This window comes from Nannospalax galili, unplaced genomic scaffold (genome assembly GCF_000622305.1).
Source record: "Nannospalax galili isolate Female #2095 unplaced genomic scaffold, S.galili_v1.0 scaffold488, whole genome shotgun sequence".
Taxonomy (NCBI): domain Eukaryota; kingdom Metazoa; phylum Chordata; class Mammalia; order Rodentia; family Spalacidae; genus Nannospalax; species Nannospalax galili.
The window spans coordinates 1709782-1730828 of record NW_008360316.1 but is presented as its reverse complement, the minus strand read 5'-3'; the positions used below and the strand labels follow the sequence as shown (position 1 = coordinate 1730828).

At 43.6% G+C, this 21047-nt stretch overlaps 2 protein-coding genes across 3 annotated transcripts in view; one reads left to right on the top strand and one right to left on the bottom strand.

Annotated features, from left to right (window-relative positions):
- Spryd7 (SPRY domain containing 7) overlaps positions 1–13252 on the bottom strand; it is a gene marked incomplete in the record, with an annotated part of 36239 nt that extends 22987 nt beyond the window's left edge. The window contains 1 exon segment of the mRNA XM_008824963.3: positions 12965–13252. Within this exon segment, the coding sequence (XP_008823185.1) occupies positions 12965–13070 (106 nt within the window).
- Positions 13253–13625: 373 nt separating this feature from the next.
- Positions 13626–21047, top strand: part of Trim13 (tripartite motif containing 13) — a 72288-nt gene continuing 64866 nt past the window's right edge. Inside the window, exons 1-3 of one of the 2 annotated variants that reach the window (XR_003848071.1) lie at positions 13626–13737; positions 13811–14277; positions 17528–17692. The gene's annotated coding sequence lies outside the window, so the exon portion shown is untranslated. Of the gene's footprint in view, positions 13738–13810; positions 14278–17527; positions 17693–21047 lie in introns of those variants that run through there. The other variant, XM_029559573.1, reaches the window with a different exon arrangement.

Here is a 21047-nt window from a genome sequence, read left to right as displayed (position 1 = left end):
AAGATACATAACAAGCAACAATGCCAGACAGGCAATACCTTCTTTTGAGTTGTTGGCCAGGGTGGCCAAAGGGATTCCCAGATAGATTCCCAGCATAGAACTTGGAAATTGAATAGCAGACCCCAATCTTATCCAAAGGAATATTGACAACTGATTACCACTAGATGAGGAACAGCTGACCCTCCTAAAACAAAGACCTCTTGATAGGCTGACTAGATTCACCAGAAGGGCAAGTAGTGGGGGAATGGCTGGGGGAGCCAACAACACAGCAGACAATAGCAGGGATATCAGAGTATAAGGGCTCTAGTGGGGGGAGGGAGGCTATAGGAGGGTGCTACCCTGGAGTGGGTGTAAAAATAAATAATTTTTTAAAATTAAAAAAAATTCTTCAATGCACAAAAATTTGCTCCTTAATAATTGGTGGATGTGGAAAACATTACCACTGAAATCTACCTGATGACGTTATATCCATGCTCACATGCCAAAGAGCTCAGAAAGTAACCGACTGTGACTAGTAATAATCAGATATATAGAGATTAGAAATGCATGTGCATCTTAGTGTCAATTGTACTGAAAATGAATTTTTCTGTATGAAACTGTGTATTTTAATAGTGAAATGGAGATCTTTTTTAAAGGTTAAAACCTCATTTAATTTTATGTCTTATAGGGTTTATACTGAGTACAATACTGTATAACTATATTAATTCAACTGTAAACCTGAAAATTTACAGCCAATTTTGAAGGAGATGCATCTTAGCTCTGGAAATTGTTTCCTTTGAATATGTCAATGATGTTGTAATGAAATGCTTCTTCTGATTGTGTGGTTATTAAATAATTTTAAAAATTCAAGGAAAAAAATAGATAAACATACTTGAATCTGAAATCTTGCTCTCAGATTCAGCTCTTAACAAGCATAAACAGCCCATAACAATTTACCAATACATTTTATTCCTACAATGACTAAAGAGAAATGAAAACATATGCAGATCTGAAAGCTTTATAAATGTTTATAGCAGTATTATTTATAACAGTCAAAATGTAGAAACAACCCTAATGTCTCTTGAGTAATGGATAAAGTATGATATAGTTATTAAAAAAAAAGAAAATTGGAAAGAATTCAATAAAAACAAAACAAAACAAAAAACCCAGGAATATTGCTGGGTGTGGCAGCATATGCCTTTAATCCCTGAATTTGGGAGGCCAGTCTGTCTACATAGTGAGTTCCAGGCTAGCTGGGGCTACAGGGAGACCCTGTCTCAAAAAAAACAGTCCTTCAAAATATAGAGATATTGATAAGTTATTTTAAGTATTTAATTCACTACTTTTTGAGAGAAAAGTTATATATAATATTCATTAATAGGAATGAGTTTTATTCAATTAAGTTGTTTCAAATAAACTATAATAACTCTAAATTATGCTGAATATTTAAAATATTTGTAAGGAGAACAGCAAGATGGCTCAATGGACAAATGTGCCTGCCACCTGCCTGATGACCACCTAAGTTCAATCTTTGGAACCAACATGGTAAAAGATCCCCAAAAGTTGCCCTCTGACTTCCACATACAATCCATGCAAATCAAGTGTACCCCCTCCCTACCAACATACATGCACATAAAAGAAAGAAAATGGATTGGAAAAATGGCTCAGCAATTAAGAGCACTGGGTGCTCTTGCAGAGGACCTGGGTTCGATTCCCAGCACCCACATGGCAGCTAACAACCTTCTGTAACTCCAGCTCCAGGGGATCTGATGCCCTCTTCTGACTCCTCTGGCATTGCAGGACACGGGTGCACTTACACACACGCAGGCAATACACTTATACACATAAAATTAAAATAATTTTAAAAAAGAACTAAAATGTAAAATACTCATGAGGTAGGACTAGACTAACTTTAATTTTTAACCAATAATCAATTTAGATAATTTAACAATTCATTTAAGTAAAGCCATAAACATGTAAAAAATCTTAGTAAACTGGTACAGTTTTCAATTCTATCAAATGAATTAAAGCAATCTGTCAAAAACAGGTGAATATCTACTAAGTATAAAACACCACTACTCCTCTCGTTACTACACATACCAGTAGAAGTAGCAGAAGGAGATACATGGAACATGGAAAGGACACCTATCTTTCCATGTTGAAAGGCTGACACTGAAAAATGCTTAATCTTAGGATCTTAAAATATTTACTAAGAGAGCGAATCACATGGCAAAAATGTAAGCAAGTTTTTTTTTTATTTTGAAACTAGGTATCTGTATACTGTCCATACTGGCCTCAAACTTTTGATTCTCCTGCTTCATCCTCCTAGTAACTGGGATGGAAGATGTGGGCCAACATACCCCACTATAAACAAGATTTTAACATTTTATTTTTATGTGTATATTGCATATATATATATATATTGCATACATATATATATATATATACTTGTGCAGTGCCCATGGAGGTCAGTAGAGGGCTCCATTGTTAGCCTCCATGTAGGTGTTGGGAATCAAACCCAGGTCCTCTGTAAGAGCAGACAGTGCTCTTAACTGCTGAGTCATCTCTCCAGCCCCAACATTTTTAATATTTCATTTATTTTAATTGTATGAATGTTTTGCCTGCCTGTATGTAGGTGCACCAAGTGCATGCAAAAGCCAAGGAAGCCAGAAGAGAGCATCAGATCCCTGGAACTGGAGTGATAGGTGGTTTTTAGCCATCATGTGGGTGCTGGGAATTGAATTTGGGCCCTCTGCAAGAGCAGCCAGTGCTCTCAGCTTCTGGGCCATCTCTCTAGTCTCAAGATTTTTTAAAATTTAATTTTATTTATTCTATACATGTGTATGAATGTATTGCCTGCATGTACATAAGTGCATCAGTGTTGTGCAACCCATGTCATGCAATGCCCACAGAGGTCAGAAGAGGGCATCAAATCCCCCAGAACTGAAGTTTCACATGGTTGTTAGCTGTCATGAGGGTATGGAACCCAGGTCCTTTGCAAGAGCAGCCAGTGTTCTTAACTGCTGAACGATCTCTCCAGCCCCATGGTTTTAGCATCTTTAAATGTATTTTATTTTCATAGAAAATTTGAGTTTCAGCTCAAACTTCACTGACAACAGCAAGAAAAATACTGTTTTTGATGTGTGAACTCCCATTTTGCTTCTGAATTTTGGCTTAGGAAAGCATAAAATCAGAAAAGTACGAGGAAACAGAGTAATATGTAAGGAAACCCTTTATCACTAAGACATGTGACTATAAGCTAAGTAGGTATGAACATTAGAACTATGCGGGACTCTTCCAGAAGGGGCTACATAATACTAGACAACAGTAATAAAAGGCCGAATTCCTCTTTTAAACAAAACGAAACAAAACAAAAATCATTCAAACAAATTCATAAGAGAAATGGGAAAAAGTCAGATTCTACTACAATTCTAAACTGGTCATTTTAAGACATACCCTCTGTTAGATAAATTCTTTTTGTTGTTGGTTGTCTAATTTAAAATGTTAAAGGCTGGGTCAGGCTTGTTGACACATACCTTTAATCCCAGAACTCTGGAGGTAGAGGAAGAGGTGGATGTCTGTGAGATTGAGGCAGCCTGGTCTACATAGCAAGTTCTCCTGGGGCTACAGGGAGACCCTGTCTCAAAAAAAAACAAAAAACAAAAAAAAAAACCCAAAAAAAAAACCATTAAGGGCTGGTGAGATGGCTGAGTGGGTAAAGATACTTGCTGCCAAATGACCTGAATTTAATCCCTGGAACAAAGGGTAGAAGGAGAAAACTAGCTCCTGAAAGTTGTCCTCTGCCTTCAACCCACATACCATGGCAAACGGGCATACATGCAACACAATATTTTAGGAAAACTATTTTATGTATATGAGTGTTTTATTTGCAAGTAAGTGATGAGATATGCCTGAGGAGGTCAGAAGAGGGTGTCAGATTCCCCTGGAACTGGAGTTAGACAGCTGTTAGCTACCATGTGGGTGCTAGGAATTGAACCTGCATCCTTTGCAAGAGTAGCCAGCACCCTTAATCAATGAGCCAGCCAACTCTCCAGCCCCATAAATAAATATTTAATTTTTTTAAATTTATTTTACTTTATGTGTATGCGTGTATTGCCTGCATGTAGGTAAGTGCACCTGTGTCGTACAATGCCCACAGAGGTCAGAAGAGGCTGTCAGATCCCCTGGGACTGGAGTTATGGACAGTTGTTAGGTGCCATGTGGGTGCTAGGATTTGAACCCGGGTCTTCTGCAAGAACAACCAATGTTCTTAACTGCTGAGCCATCTCTCCAGCCCCCATAAATAAATATTTTTAAAAAATATATTAAAAGCCAGGTGTGGTGGTGCATGCCTTTAATCCCAGCACCCAGGAGGCAGAGGCAGGCAGATCTCTGTGAGTTCAAGGCAGCCTGGTCTACATAGTTGAGTTCCAGGACAGCTGGAGCTACAGGGAGACCCTGTCTCAAAAAGACCAAAATATATATAAACACAAATTCTGGACTGGTGAAATGGTTCAGTAGGATAAGACGCTACTTGCCAAGCCTGACAATCTAAGCTTGATCCCTGGGACTCACACAGTAGGAGAGAACTGACTTCTATAAGTTATCTTCTGATCTCCACATGTGTGCCAAACACACACATACACACACTGGCAAAATAAGAAATAAATGTAATGTTAAGAAGTAAAAAAAAAATCCAAATACTGTGAATGAACCTTGTAAATAATTAACATCTGACTACCTCACATAAGTCTAGTAGCTCCAACTAGAGGGTGACTTCCCCGATAGTCAAAGACACTATAGCATGACATCTAGTAGATGCTCATAAATAACTGACACAGCAATGAATGAATGAATGAGCTGTGCTAAGTGCTTTGTAGAGGACAAGCAGCATGTGTTCTCTTTGAGACAGACTTCCCTCTGGAAATCCAACGTTTCAATGAACCTGACTCAATTACTTTTGACCTGGGTTAACTCATCTGTACCCTCCACATTTTGTGGTCACAGTGATTAAATCAGGAACAGTTATCAGACCTAACACAATAATCAGAGAGCATCAAGACTTTTGCAGAGAACCATGAGATAAAGAACTCTTGTTCTTGCTGGGCCTGAATATGGAAACCCAGGGAGTTGCTCCAAGTGACCATGGCCTCTAGCTTTCAAGAATACAAGGAAGACAGGAAATCCAACAGCAGCAGCAACAACAAAAAAAGCCTCTCTGGCAGCACTGAATATTTCCTGAAATTATTGCCACTTTTCTCATCATTTACACAACTCTGAGTTACAACTTTCACTACTTGCAACTGAAAACATATTTAGTAAAAACATTCCCAAAGGCTATGCAAATAAAGGATATATTGTTTTTCTTAACTGGCACAGTCCATGTGAAGGAGAGTGCCCCTCAGACCCCTCCCTGTCCTCTGAGAAAAAGCTGCCCTCCGCCTGACTCTGGAAATCCCCTCCATTGTTCAAACCCTTTCCTGGTACATCTGTTTATGGTTTCTATGGAAATGATCTGGGGCAGAAGAGGAAGAATGAGGAAGAACTTTCTGCCCCAGGTAAGCTAGCCAATGGCTGTATAGGTTAAGGCTCTGGAAATCAGCCCTAGATTGTTCAAATCCTTTCCTGGTTCTTCTGTTTATGGCTTCTATAGAAATCCCCTGCTTTGTGGTTTTCGCGATTTTTGTTCTTAAAAGCCCTACATTTTCACAGGTCGCAATACAGCTCCCCAGACTGTGTCCCCAGCAGTTTGGCTCCAATAAAGTGCTTGTGTTTTTACTGAGACTCAGTGTCCAAATGGTCAATTCAGGGAATTCTTCGGACCCCGAACATTGTTGGGGCTTGTCCTGAGATTCCCTAAAAGATCCTCGGTCTGTTTTTCTGTCTTTTTTGTTCTCTGTTTGGCGCCCAACGACTTCAGTTTCGATTCCTCCCTCGGTGAATCTGTTTTGGTTTCTGTTCTGACTGTCCAGACTTCTGGGGGCTCAAGAGGGAGAAACTAGACACAGTATTGCTCCCTGAGCCGGAGGATGGGGGACGCCCCGACCTTCCATCTGATTGGTTGACTGCCTGTGATCTTTGGGCATTTGGCATCGACCCTAGTTGCTCCCGCAGTGCACACAGTGCTTTCGTTTTGTGTCGTCCTGGTTTCAAGTCTCTGTTTCCTGTTTGTGTCATTCTCATTGATCTCTGTTTTGGATTAATCCTCTTCTTTTCCATTATGGGTCAGACTCCTTCCTCTGAAGATACTCCCCTTGACCTAATTCTTTCTCATTTTAAGGATTTCCAGAATGCAGCTGCAATCTCTGGAGACACTGTGTCTATTGGGGAAATTCTGTACCCTTTGTTCTCTCCAATGGCCATCTTTTGATGGTGACTGCCCCCCCCCCACTGAGTCCTTTGATGTTAACAAACTTTCTTCTGTTCAGGCCATGATCTTAGGTAACCCAGGACACCCTGACCAGGTCCCCTATATTATGGCCATTCCTTACCCATCCCCACATATGTTATGATGACCCCTGCCGTCCTTCCCCTCCATGCTATGGCACTGCCGGATTCCTCTGGTTGTAGTTTTCTTGTTTATTACAAAATCCTTTCTCTGAAAAACCCCAGGCCTTCCAGGGCTCCTGGAGACTATCTTTCTTACCAGCCTACCTTGGATGATGTCCAACAACTCCTCCTCACACTCTTCACCACTAAGGAACACACCCGGATCCTCCCCGAGGCCCGGAAACGGGTACCAGCCGAAAATGTCCGATTTACTGAGGATCTTGAGGTGATCGAGGAAATCTTCCCTCGCTGTCACCCAGATTGGGTCCCAACACCCCTTCAGGTAGGGAGTCACTCAGACTCTATCACCAGATTCATATGGGGGGGTCTCCAGGCCACTGCAAAAAGGCCTACAAATTTGTCAAAAGTCAATCAGGATTTGCAGGGACAGAGCCCCCATCACAGTTCTTGGAGAGATTGATGGAAGTCTATCGGGCTGGCTTATACTCCCATTGATCCAGAGGCATCTGAGAATCAACAAGCAATAAACATCGCCTTCGTGACCCAGTCTGCTCCTGATACCCAGAAGAAATTACAAAAGTTGGAAAGCTTTGAAGGTAAGAGTCTCTTTGAATTGCTTAAAATCACCCCAAAAGTCTACAATAACTGTGAGACCCAGGAGGAACGTGAGGAATGTCAAAATCAAAAACTGGCATGGGCTTTGGCTCTAAGAGAGGGTGAAGGCCCCCCCCAGAAGATATCTGCCCAGAGATCAGAATTGGCAGAGGGGACTGGGCCCTCGAGCTGACCCCTAACAAGTCAGAGAATTCCTGGGGGCAGCTGGATATTGTCACCTATGGATACCTGTTTTTTCAGAACTGGCCAGGCCTCTATACAAGGTAACAAGGGGGGGGGACCCTCAGCATTTTCCTGGGGAGAAAAACAACAGCAGGCCTTTGACAGCCTAAAACAGGCCCTCATTTCTGCACCAGCCCTAGTCCTACCTGATGTCTCAAGGCCCTTCTACCTTTATGTAGATGAATGATTTGGTGTAGTGAAGGGCATACTTGCTCAAACTTTGGGCCCCTGGAAGAGACTGGTGGCTTATCTCTCAAAGAAATGAGTCAGTAGGGGCTGGATGGCCAGCCTGTCTAAAGATCATAGTGGACACTGCAGTCCTAGTTAAGGACACTGATAAGTTCACCTTGGGACAGCAACTAATTGTGACCATCTCCCACACTATTGAAGGGGTACTGAGGGCACTGCCTGATTGCTGGCTCACAAATGCAAGATTAACTCATTACCAGTCTCTCCTACTAGATGTGCCCTGCCTGACATATGTGGTGACCAGTGCCTTAAACCCTGCATCCCTGCTCCATGAGACTGAGTCTGAAACAGCTTTGCATCACGATTGCTCCAAACTGCTGCAGAATGTCCAGGGAAGCTGACCTGATCTAAGAACCCTGACTTGGTGATGTACACAGACGGGAGTAGTTACATAAAAGATGGAGCCAGGTATGCAGGGGTGGCAGTACTCACCCAGAAGGATGTCCTATGGGTGGAAGCCCTGCCAAAAGGAACCTCTGCACAAAAGGCCAAACTGATAGCCTTGATTCAGGCGCTAAGACTGGGAGAGGGTAAGACTGTCAACATTTACACTGACAGTAGGTATGCTTTTGCCACTGTTCATGTACAAGGAGCCATCTATCAAGAAAGAGGCCTCCTGACATCAGAAGGAAAGACTATCAAAAACAAACAAGAGATCATTGATTTGTTAAGAGTCATATGGATGCCCAAGAGTGGCAGTTATTCACTGCCCAGGATACCAAAAGAATAACACTCCTGAGGCCTGAGGAAATCAAAAGGTAGATCAAGTTGCCAAAGAAGTGGCTGAATCCCCTTCCAAACCTGTGCTCCTAGCCCTGCCAAATCGTATGTTACCTGAAAAGCCCCCATATACAGACGATGACATATTTCCAGGCAATTCCAAATGGGTATGTCTCCTCAGGATGGAGATTCACTCCGGATGGAAAGGTCATCTTCCCCGGCCAACTGGGGGAAATGCTAGTTTGCCAACTTCATGAAGGAACCCACATGGGAAAAGAAAAGACCAGATGCTTCCAGTTTCTTCCTTCAACAGCTACTATATAAGACATCACCTCCAGATGCATGGCATGCCAGATGACTAATGTCTACCCGAAAAATGATAAACCCTCAGGAAAACGTGAAAGAGGGACTGCCCCCAGAGTCCTCTGGGAAGTAGACTTCACTGAGGCAAAGCTGGGTTGGTTTGTATATAAATATTTACTGGCTTTTGTAGACACTTTTTCAGGATGGGTAGAAGCCTTTCCCACCAAGAAGGAAACGGCAACCACAGTTGCCAAGAAGTTGCTAGATGAACTCATTCCCAGGTTTGGTGTGCCCCTGGTGTTAGGATCTGACAATGGATCAGCATTCATCTCTCAGGTAATTCAAGCCTTAGCAAAGGCCCTGGGGACAGACTGGAAACTACATTGCACATACCATCCCCAGAGTTCAGGACAAGTAGAGAGGATGAATCGGACCCTTAAGGAGACCTTGACTAAATTAACCTTAGAATCTGGTGCAGACTTGGTGACGCTCCTTCCTTTTGCCCTCCTCAGGGTTAGAAACTCCCCCTATATCCAGGGAATAACTCCTTTTGAGATTCTTTTCAGAAGACTCCCCCTCCCCTGGTCCCAAGATTAAAGTCAGAACTGTTGGATGAAATATCTAATCATGAAATCCTCCAGTCTATTAGGGCATTACAGGCTATACAGGAGCACCTCCACCCCCTGATCCAGCATGTGCACGAACTGCCTCCAGCTACTCCACATCCTTACCGACCTGGAGACACAGTCTGGATAAAGTGACATCAGAAGGAGACATTGGCCCCTCAGTGGAAAGGACCATTCACTGTGACCCTGATGACTCCCATGGACGGCAGTGAAGGTGGACAGACTGTGTACCTGGATTCATCACTCACATGTCAAGCCTGCCCAGGTTGACCAAGAAAAATGGAAGGTCCAACATCATGCAGGAGACCCCCTGAAGCTTCGATTGATAAAAGACAATTCACCTGTTCCCCTGGTGTCACTATGACTCTGCTCCTGCTGACTCTACCCTCCGGGATGGCCCCCCAAAGAGTCTACCAGCCCCAGACTTATGTCTGGAAATTATCTGATACACAGATAGGGAAGGTTATTATGGAGGTGATGACTCCTAACCCTCAGATTGCTCCCTGGTTTGAAAACCTTTGGAACCTGTATCTTTAATGCTCTAGTCAAGTTTGTTAAACAAAGGGTCTCCGCTGTACAACTGATGGTTATGAGGGCCCATTACAATCCCCTAGATGACATATATGAATCAATGGTTTGATTCAAGAAGATTTCTAAAATCAAAATGGGGGAATGAAGGAGAGTGCTCCTCAGACCCCTCCCTGTCCTCTGAGAAAGAGCTGCCCTCCGCCTGACTCTGGAAATCCCCTCCATTGTTCAAACCCTTTCCTGGTACATCTGTTTATGGTTTCTATGGAAATGGTCTGGGGCAGAAGAGGAAGAATGAGGAAGAACTTTCTGCCCCAGGTAAGCTAGCCAATGGCTGTATAGGTTAAGGCTCTGGAAATCAGCCCTAGATTGTTCAAATCCTTTCCTGGTTCTTCTGTTTATGGTTTCTATAGAAATCCCCTGCTTTGTGGTTTTTGCAGTTTTTGTTCTTAAAATCCCTGCATTTTCACAGGTTGCAGTACAGGTCCCAAGACTGTCTGTGTCCCCAGCCAGTTGGCTCCAATAAAGCGCTTGTGTTTTTACTGAGACTCAGTGTCTGAGTGGTCAATTCAGGGAATTCTTCAGATCCTGAACACATGGTCCTCTTACAAACCCATCTAATGACCTGCCTCTGTAATAGGTAACATATTATCTTTGATTTCATCCTAAAGCACTAAGTTAATGAAAGTATGGAAAAGACTTTTGAAATAATGTTCTGCTCTGTGAGTTGAAACTATAGAAACAGCTCTGAGCATGTCATTACTTTTACTTTAGTATCGTTTCCTATCTGAGATATTTTATACAGAAAGGAATATAGTCAGAGACCATTCTAAAGCGTTTGTAAATTACTAGTGTGAAATGGCAAAACTGACTCCATTTTGTTCTAGCTGACTCTTGCTCACCATGTTTCTGCCTAGCTGCCCTATCCCTCTAACTGCAGCCAGCCAACTAGAAAGATAACACTCTACTCAGCTATACCTGCATCTCTATGGAGTCTGTTTCTGCAATTCTGAGAAACTTGTTTTTCCTAACTGAAATGTTTTGTTAACTGAAACTTCTTTGTTAACTGACCTTCCCCTGGTCTGGTGTAATTATGGTAATCTAATGTACCCATGGTTATTAGCTTTGCCCCTGGCATGATGTAATTGTGGTTTTAGGCTTTATAAACCCCACTCTGCCTCTCCTCAGGGTTGAGAGTTCTTTGGGGCATCATCCCCCTGGATTGCTGGCTAAAGGACCCTTTATATATTTTTTATTTATTAATTTTATTTTATGTGTATGAGTGTATTGCCTGCATGTATGTGAGTGCACCCATGTTGTACAATGGTGTGGAGGTCAGAAGAGGGCTTCGGATTCCCCTGGAACTGGAGTTAAGGACAGTTCATAGCCACCATGTGGGTGCTGGGTATCGAACCCGGGTCCACTGCAAGAGCAGTCAGTGCTCTTAACCACTGAGCCATCTCTCCAGCCCATAAAGGGCCCCTTTTTAAAAATTATTTTTTATGTGTATGAGTATATTGCCTGCATGTAAGTGCACCTGTCACGCAATGCCCACAGAGGTCAGAAGAGGGCATTGGATCCCCTGGAAATGGAGTTATGGATGGTTGTTGGCTGCCATGTGGGTGCTGAGAACCAAACCCCGGTCCTCTGCAAGAGCAGCCAGTACTCTCAACCACTGAGCCATCTTTCTCCAGCCCCTATTAAAGGACTCTTGATTCAACCATCACTATGTGGTGTTCCTCTATACTTCTTGCTTGATATTACAAGAGAGTCACTTCAAACATTTCTCTGTACCAAGTACAAAGATACACTGTGTTTGGATCTATGTAGTTTGTAGTTTTCTTAATCAGTGCTACTACTTGGAAAGTCAAAGCAAATTTGAGTAGTTACAACAAACAGAGCCATAACATGTGCTTTAAGAAACAGTAGAAATTTCCAAATGAGTAGCATCCGTTTCAAAGTAGCTACCTTGGATGGCATTTATTTCTAAAAGGCCAATTAACAATTAAAAGAATAAAGATGGTGGGGCACACCTTTAATCCTAGCACTTGGGAGGCAGAGGCAGGTGGATCTCTGTGAGTTCGAGGCCAGCCTAGTCTACATAGTGAGTTCCAGGCCAGGGAGACTCTTTCTCAAAAAGACAAAAATAATAAAATAAAATAAAAAATAAAAGAATAAACCTATTTACAAAATTCCTTGTATTAGTCACTTTTCTGTTGCTGCGATAGAAACACTGACCCAAGCAATTTATAGAAGGAAGAAGTTATTTGAGCTTACGGTTTCAGGGGAATTACCCCTCCCCACCATCTTGGTGGGGAGGCATGGTGGCAGAGGTGGCTGGAGAAGAAGAGCAGAAGCTAAGCTCTCTATCTTCCAGTAGGCACAGGAAACAAAGCAACTGGAGATCTGGCAAGGCTTAAAAACTCTCTAAGCCCACCCCCAGTGACGTGCTTACTCCAGGATAGCCATACCTTCTAAAACCTTCCAAAACAGCGCCATCATCTGGGGACAAAAATCTCCAAATACTTGGAGCCTATGGAGGACAGTTTCATTCAACCCACCACATTCCCTATATATATATTTTTGAGACAGGGTCTCCCTGTAGCCTAGCAGGCTTGGAAATAATCATACAGGAAAAATCTAAAAAGTGAAATAATATGTGGAAAAAGAGGGCTACAAGAGGACCGAAGACTGTTAGATGAGAAATTATAAGACCACGGGGAACTTGGCAAGAGGAGCAAAGCACTATTTTATTTTGCAATAGCTTGCCCAGTGGGAAGAGAGTCAGGTGAAATTACAGCACTTCCAACAGTGACTAAGGAGTCAGGTGATGGGAGAGAAGTGAAAGTGGCATTATGACCTGAGGTGTGACTTCAGGCTGCTGCCATCTGTCTTGTCTGGGCTTTAGGAAGTCAGGAAATGACTTCAACCTATACATGATAGGGCAGAAAAGCGCAGGTTTGACAGTACGCGATACCTGGCGTGCACCGAGGTTCCTCTGTCCCCTGCCTGGGAACACCCAACACTTGGGCGGAGATTGCTGAGGTTCACACCCCGCCTCGGACGCGGGGCCTTAGGGATGGCCTAAGCAGCCGATCTTCAAGCAGAACCCGACCCTGGTGAGTCCGGCGGCGTCGCACGAGGCGGGCCAGAGGCTTCGGGCGGCCCTCGCTGGCCCCGGCGCCGCGGCCGTTGGGGAGGGAGGCCCTTACCCATGTGCTGCGTGTCCAGCTGCACGGCCGGCATCTCCTTCAGAGGAATGTGGCCGGTCCCGCCGTCCCTGCAGCACCGCAGGCAGCACCACACCGACGCGGCCATGGCGCAGCGATCACTGCGCCGCCACCCACAGCCGCGTCGTCCAGACCCGGCCCTCTCCGCCCCCGCCCTAGTGCCCGCAGGGTCGCCGGAGCTTCGCAGCCCTCTCAGCGACACCCGGAGCCCGGAGGCGCTGCGTATGCAGAGGCGAGACCCGCGGGGGAGAAGCGAGGATATCGGGAGGGGTGGGGCGGGGCCGGGGGAGAGGGCAGAGCCAGGAGCCTAAAGGACAGGGAGAGGGCGGGGCGTTAATTGGGGGAGGTGGGCGGGGCTAAACGCCTCCCGGAAGGGGGAGGGGGCGGGGTCCGGAACCTGAAGGATGTGGAGGGGCGGTGCTTGGGAGGTAGGCAGGACTAGGGGCCAGCTTGATAGGGAGAGGGAGAGGCCAGGAGCCTTAATTACGGGAAGGGGCGGTGATTGGGAGGCCGGCGGGGCTGGGAGGGCCTGACGGTAGGGGAAAGGAAGGGGCCGGGAACCTAAAGGACGGTGAGGGAGAGAGGGCGGGGTAGGGCGGGAATTGGGAGGTGGGCCGGGCCAGAGGCCTTTATAAGGGGGTGGGGCGATGCAGGCGGGACGGAGGTGGGAAGTGTTATGAGTCTGCGTGCTCTGTAGGTTTTCTGCCTTGGGCAAGTTAGCGTCTGTTCTGGACGCTGACTCCCGACGCAGACAGGTGAGTCGGAGTGTCTGCTGGTCGGGAATATCGGGCTATCACATGTTGTAATTTTGTCTTGTTTGTTTTTTAGACAGGGTATGGCTGTACTGCCCAGACTGGTCCGGAATTTCCGGCTGCTGTCCTTCCCGCCTCTCCCTCTGGAGCAGCTGGGACCTCAGGCGCGCTCCATCAGCTGACGGAAGCTGGGTTTTGGGGGCTGTACACTGCTGCTACGCCATTATCTTTGTGGGCAGATTGACTGACTGAAGCAGATCCGCTTGGTGGGAGGGGAGCTGATAAAAATGACCCCCAGGGTTCTGAATTCGTTGTCATTCTACCTAGATAGTCCCCGCCTGTTGATTGCACTGTTATGTACAAAGGGTCCAAGGTCTGGCAGCAGTTCTGTGCGGAGCAGCGCATCGCTGGGCCTTATTGCTGCACAGACCCGGAAGTGCCAGTGGCCACCCCTCGAGGAGTCCACTGGAGCGGGGACTGGACCGGAGGGCGAATTTTTTAAAATTCTACTTATTTTTGTGTGTGACGTATGTGTGACTGCAGGTGCGTGTGTGGACACCGTGGGATCCGGGGATCAAATTAGGTCGTCAGGCTTGCCTTTCCTGCTGAGGCATGTCGCTGGCTCAGAGCGACTTTTGATCAGTCACTTCCATTCACAGGGCTCGGGTGCAACGGGGGTTCCTAGAAGAGCAAAGGGAATCCTGGGAGACTGGGAAGGCTACCGGGTCCCCCAGGGAAATGGTTGGCTGCTTCCTGACTACGCGTAGACCGCCTTGGTGGTGGTCACTTGTCACCTCCCTCCTCACTTAGGTCATCCTTCCGTGATGGATTTCATCCCTTCAGATACCATCCTGGCCGGACAGAATTAACCTGGCTCAAAATTCTCTTCCCTGATTTGGTTCCCATACTGTAGATTTTCTGGGGGTTCCACAAATCTTAGGAAACTGGACTTAAATTCCAATTAAGGGGATGAAGGTTCTTCCAGAAGACCTGGGTTTGGTTCCCAGCACCCACATGGCAACTACCAACCATCCATAACTCCAGTTCCAGGGGATCTGACACCCTATTCTGGCCTCTGGATTTGCTTGCAAGTGGTGCACTTACATGCAGGCAGAACACTCACACACATAAAATACAAATAAATTTTAAAAATTAAAAATTTTCCAGTTAGATGATAGTTTCCCAATCATACCTTTTTAGTCACCTGAGTACAAATATTTATGGAAGATTTTTACCATAGAATGAGGGAAAATTTTCAGGCCTGTCAGTCTGTTTTGTATCTGTATAAATGATGTTTTCATTATGATACTAAGGACAATCTCGAAGTCTTATATTTTGAAATTGAGTTACCATATATTGTAGTTTTCCTTCAATTGCTGTGATAAAACACTCTGACCAATACCAAGTTGGGGAGGAAAGGGTTTATTTGGCTTACAGTTCATCAGGGAGCCCAAGGTAGGAACTCAGGGCAGGAACCTGGAGGCAGGAGCCGGAGCACAGACCATGGGAGAACGCTACTGTGTACTGGCTTGCTCTCCTAGTGGGTGCTTAACCTGCTTTCTTATACAACACAGGCCCACCTACACAGGGGTGGAACCACCCACAGTGGGCTGGGCCCTCCCACATCACTCAATAATCAACAGGATGCCGCACAGACATGGCCACAGGCCAGTCCAATGGAGGCAGTTCCCCAATTGAGGCTCCCTTTACCACACTAAAGGTATCAACACCATAGAATTAATAGCCAATTACTATTAGTCACTAAACTGATTGAGGGTTACCACTGCCTATGATGTACTCTCTTGGTAATCATTTTACATGTACCTACTAGGTGCACTAACTGAATTGTTGCAAGATTTCAAGGTCATTACTGCCCCCATTTCCTAGATGATGAAATTAGCTTAGAGGATTCAATGACTTGTGCAACTTCATATGGGCAGATGTACAAAGCAGGATTCAAAACCCAGCATCTGACAAGCTTCTGTTTACTCCACTAGATCTTGCTGATTCTTAAGTTCTGTGTGTGTAATTAGTCTCCATTTTAAAGCTGCCATAATTTATGACTAGACAATAAAAATGTATTATGTAAGCTAAACTTGTTCAGAAGTGTAATTAAAAATTATTTTTAAGTGTACTAGATATGTAATAAACATTTAGGCCATTCATGTCAGTTACATCTAGTAAAAGTCAGACTATATTAAATGTCTGTGAATTGGCCATGAACATAGAGAGGTAGAGATTATGTAGTCTTTTCTGGGGCATGGCCCCGTGTACTTTGCTCCCACTCTCGAAACTCCAGTGTACTCAGCAGAATGAAGCAAGCAAAACCAGTTAGCTCCTGGAACAGGCTTGGCTGCCTTGGCATATGAATATATCTATGAGCTCATAGATTTCTTTCCTTCTTATATCTGGGTTTCTGTTATCTTCTTTGTATTACCTTCAAATATGTTATTTCTTTTAAAAAGGTCAGATATTTTGACAGTCTTTCACAGCTATCACTTTAAATAACAATCACAAATAAAGCCTACAAAAAAAGGTTCTCAATAGTTGTGGGGACAGCAACTAGAGAGATGGCTCAGAGGTTCAGAACATTTACTGTTCTTGCTGAGTTCAGTTCCCAGCACCCACTTCACATAGTTCAAAATGGTCTCTAGGCACATGTACTCACACATAAATACAAATAATTTCTTTATTTGGTCTTTTTTTTGAGACAGGGTCTCCTCGTAGTCCCAGCTGTCCTGGAACTCACTATGTAGACTAGGCTGGCCTTGAACTCACAAAGATCCGTCTGCCTCTGCCTCCCAAGTGCTAGGATTAAAGGTGTGTGCCTGGCGATACAAATAATTTTTTAAAAATCACAAAGCCAGGCTGGAGAGATGACTTAGTGGTTAAGAGCACTAGTTGCTTTTGTAGAGGACCCGGATTCATTTCCTAGCACCCACATGGTGGCTAACCTGCCCATAACCCAAGTCCCAGGGGATCTGATGCCCTCTTCTGACCTCCTTGGGCACTGCATGACATGAGTGCACTTACATACATGCAGACAACACATACACATAAAATAAAAATATATTTTTAAAAATCATAAATATTTTTTAACTCCCCCCACTTCTGTTTCTGGTAGCTGTGACCTATTCAGTTATGATTTGGAGTAATGTTAATGGACATTTATCTAGTGCTTATTGTTGTCAGACAGTGACCTAAGTGCTTTTTGTAAACCAATCTTTGTAACAGCCCTCCGTGGGAAAAATTATTCTTCACTTTACAGATGAGGAAGCTGAGAAGAGGAAACGATAAGACATAAACAGAGTATTCAGTGAGGGATGAAGCTGCATTCAGACCCAGGCAGTTTGGCTTTGTGTCACTGCAAACCACCTCCCCTACGACACTGTATTTAAGAATGCCTAGTGGCTGGAGAGATGGCTCAGTGATTAAGAGCACTGGCTGCCCTTGTAGAGGACCCAGGTTTGATTCCCAGCACCCACAAGGTGACCGTGAACTGTCCTTAACTCCAGTTGCAGGGGAATCCGAAGCCCTCTTCTGACCTCCAAGGCTTTGCATGACATGGGTGCACTCACATACATGCAGGCAATACACTCATACACATAAAATAAAAATAATAAAATATTAAAAAAAAAAGAATGCCTTTTATTACTGTTTGAATGTGGAATGTCCCTCAGGCTCATGTATTTAAATACTTGGGCCTCAATTGGTGGTGCTGTTTTAGAAGTCAGTGAGATTGTTGTGCTTTGCTGGGGGTGACTTGAAGGTGATAATGCGTTTCTGTTTCCAGCTGGTGCTCTCTGCTTGTGGATCTGCCAAGATATGAGGAGCGGCATCCTCAGAGTCCTGCCATCACAGTGTGGCCCCAGTCATGTGCCTTCCTTGCCAGGATGGCTATGCCCTCCCCAACTGGAAGCCTAAACGAGTCCTTCCTCCCTTAAGCTACTTCTGACAGGTATTTGGTCACAGCAACAAAAAATTAAGGAGTACAACAGTCTTGATTTTTGTTTCCTTCTATTCTTTTACCTCAGAAGTTGACATTTAAATTTATATGGCATTAACTGTACTCATTTAATCTGAATTTACTGAATTATAAAGTGTATTACCTATATCCAGCGACCAAAACTAAATTTTAAGATGAGGATGTTTTGTTCTGCAGTGAATGACCATTAGTTGGCTTGAAGCTCTGCTTTATTTGCAATACCTTTAAACATCATCAGCCTCTTCAGGGTGTCTTGAAAGGACTTTTAGAACTTGCTAAGATCATTGAGCTAGGTTGGGACTTGGAAAATACAAAGATTTGGCATTAGGAAGAAAAGAGAAGATGGGGTAAAATAAAGGAATTTAGAAAAGGTACTGAAAAACTAAAGGATAGAGCAAAACTTTTTTAAATATTAAACGAGTTAGAAATAATAAGGGCTCTCTAAGGAAGGCCCTATGTCATTTTACAAAAACATAATTTGCCAACTGGCATGGTGGTACACACCTTAATTCCAGCATTCGGGAGGCAGAGGCAGACAGCTCTCTCGAGTTCAAGGGCAGCCTGATCTCCATAGCAAGTTCCAAGTCAGCCAGGACTACAGAGTGAAACCCTAACTCAAACAAACAAAAAACAAATGTGTGTATGTGTGTGTGTGTGTGTGTGTGTGTGTGTGTGTGTAATTTACCAAAAACGTGTGTGTGTGTGTGTGTGTGTGTGTGTAATTTACCAAAAACTTTAAACCTAGCTTCTCTCCAATGGAGGATAAAGCAGGCTATTGCAAACCAAAGGGAACTATGACATCTCTGTCCAACCTCAAGTTCTCTTACCGAGAGTGCAAATATGCTACCTTTTAAGTATCTCTTCTGTACTAGTTTAGATTTAGTTGAAATAATTGTGAAAAATGATGTTGAGGATACAAAAGGGAAGCAAAGCCAAATAATACTAAAGTAGATTTTGCATCCTCAATAGAAATAAAGGAAGATGGGGATAAGTGAAATTCTCAGATCTGTACCCCTTATCTGTCAGTGGAGAGGGCACTTCAGCTTGTGCTTGGCTACAAAGGGTAGACAAGCCTTTGATAGCCAAAGATTAGATTACATAACTGGTATTTGGAGAAGAAATTTACAAAAAATATTTAGCTGTGCCAAATAATTAAAAGTTTCCCAGAGTGTGGGGTGTGGTGGCACACGCCTTTAATCCCAGCACTCGGGAGGCAGAGGCAGAGGCAGGTGGATCTCTGTGAGTTCAAGGCCAGCCTGGTCTACATAGTGAGTTCCAGGACAGCTGGGGCTACAGAGAGACCCTGTCTCAAAAACACCAAAAAAAAAGAAAAGAAAGTTTCCCAGAGCATCTCAAATATTCAAATGGTTATGTATCTTTGACTACAGTAGGGCCAGGGAGCAAGAAGTCACCATATCCAGATTATAAAATTAAATTAAGAACATTTGCTGTGACACACATCCGCAATTCCAGTACTCAAAAAGCTGAGGCAAGGGCTGGTGGCACATGCCTCTAGTCCCAGCACTAGAGAGGCAGAGGTAAGCGGATCTCTATGAGATCGAGGGCAACCTGGTCTATGTAGTGAGTGCCAGGCCAGCTGGGGCTATGGGGAGACCCTGTCTCAAAAAGACCAAAAAAAAAAAAAAGGTATTTTTTTTTTTAACGTTTGCAGACAGAAAAATTAAAGACTGGTGTATTGTATAATATTTATGACAAAACTATATAATCATTAAAATTGTGAGAAAAATCCTAAAATCCAAAAATAACATGGAAGGGCACATGGCTTATCCTTTGAAAGTATGTCCAACATTACTAATTTAAAATCCATAACAATGTCATAATCTATAATTCTATTTTTAGGAACGTAAGAAATACAGAGTAGGGCTGGAGAGATGGCTCAGCAGTTAGGAGCACTGGCAGTTCTTGCAGAAGACGTGGGTTTGAATCCCAGCACCCACATGGTGGCTAACAACCGTCCATAACACCAGTTCCAGGGGATCTGATGCCCTCTTCTGTCTTCCGCAGGCATGCACAACACAGGTGTACTACACAATATGGTGCCCTTGCAGGAATAACACTCGTACACACAAAATAAAAAAATTAAAAAAAAAAACCAAAACAAAACAAAATACAGAGTATCCCAAATTTGAGGGTTTTCAGAAAGCTGATTTTGTTTTGAGGAGGAACAGACATGCTTCTGTTGAGACACTTGTCAGTGTTTGCAAGTGTGGTACTGGGGAGGTAAGTGCAGGTCTGGGAGACTGTTAGGTCACTGTGTTGCATGTCCTGTAGTCCAAGTCACAGGGAATGTGAGACTACCCAAAATTTCTGGTGACAGTTTATAAAATGAAGTTTGAGCCTCAGTACTACAAAAACAAAGCACAGTAGAAAATAATTCTAAGCTATTTGAAAACGATTGAGCCCTGGAAATAGCAAACGTGAGAAGCAGCTCTAGGGATGGGCCAAGAGAGCTTTAGTGAGGGCAATGAACCTGCCAAGATTTGACCAGGGTTAAAACTTTCTTAGGACTGAGGCTGTAGTTTAGTGGCAGAGTGCTTGCCTAGCATGCAAGTGTCCCTAGGTTCAATTCCCAGGAATCCCTAAAGTTTTTTATATTTTATTTTTTATTTTTATTTTATGTGTATGCATGTAGGTGAGTGCACTTGTGTTGTGCAACGCCTGCAGAGGACAGAAGAGGCTGTCAGATCCCTTGGAACTGGAGTTACAGACATTTGTTAGCTGCCATGTGGGTGCTGGGATTCCAACCCCGGTTTTCTACCAGAACAACCAGTGTTCTTAACCACTGAGCCATCTCTCCAGCCCCAAATAAATCTTTTTTTGTTTTTTGGTCTTTTTTTTTTGTTTTGAGATATGAATATGTTTAATAATTCATCCAACCATGATTATTAGTCATTGACTATTAGAAAAAGTGAATATAAGAAGAAAAATTAAAGAATTTAACATTTTTAACATTTAATGAATTAACAAAATGGCTATATAATTTGTCACTGTGTGTTTTTCTCACTGTAATAATATAAATATACTCAAAATTTCATTTCTGAAAAGTATATAGAAAAGCCAGGGTTTGGGAGTGTTGACTCCCAAAAGTGTTGACTGTGCATTCTGATGACTTGAGTTCAATTCCCAGAGCTGAAAGAGAGAACCAACTCATGAAACTGTCCTCTGACTCCCCAGTACATGCCTTGGTACCTTCGTTCCGCCTCCTCAAATATCATCATCCATATACACAGTACTGAAAAGTTACGATTTTTTTTTTTTTGAGATTCTGGAGCAGTTATTGTTTTATTTTTATTATTTTTTTAAAATT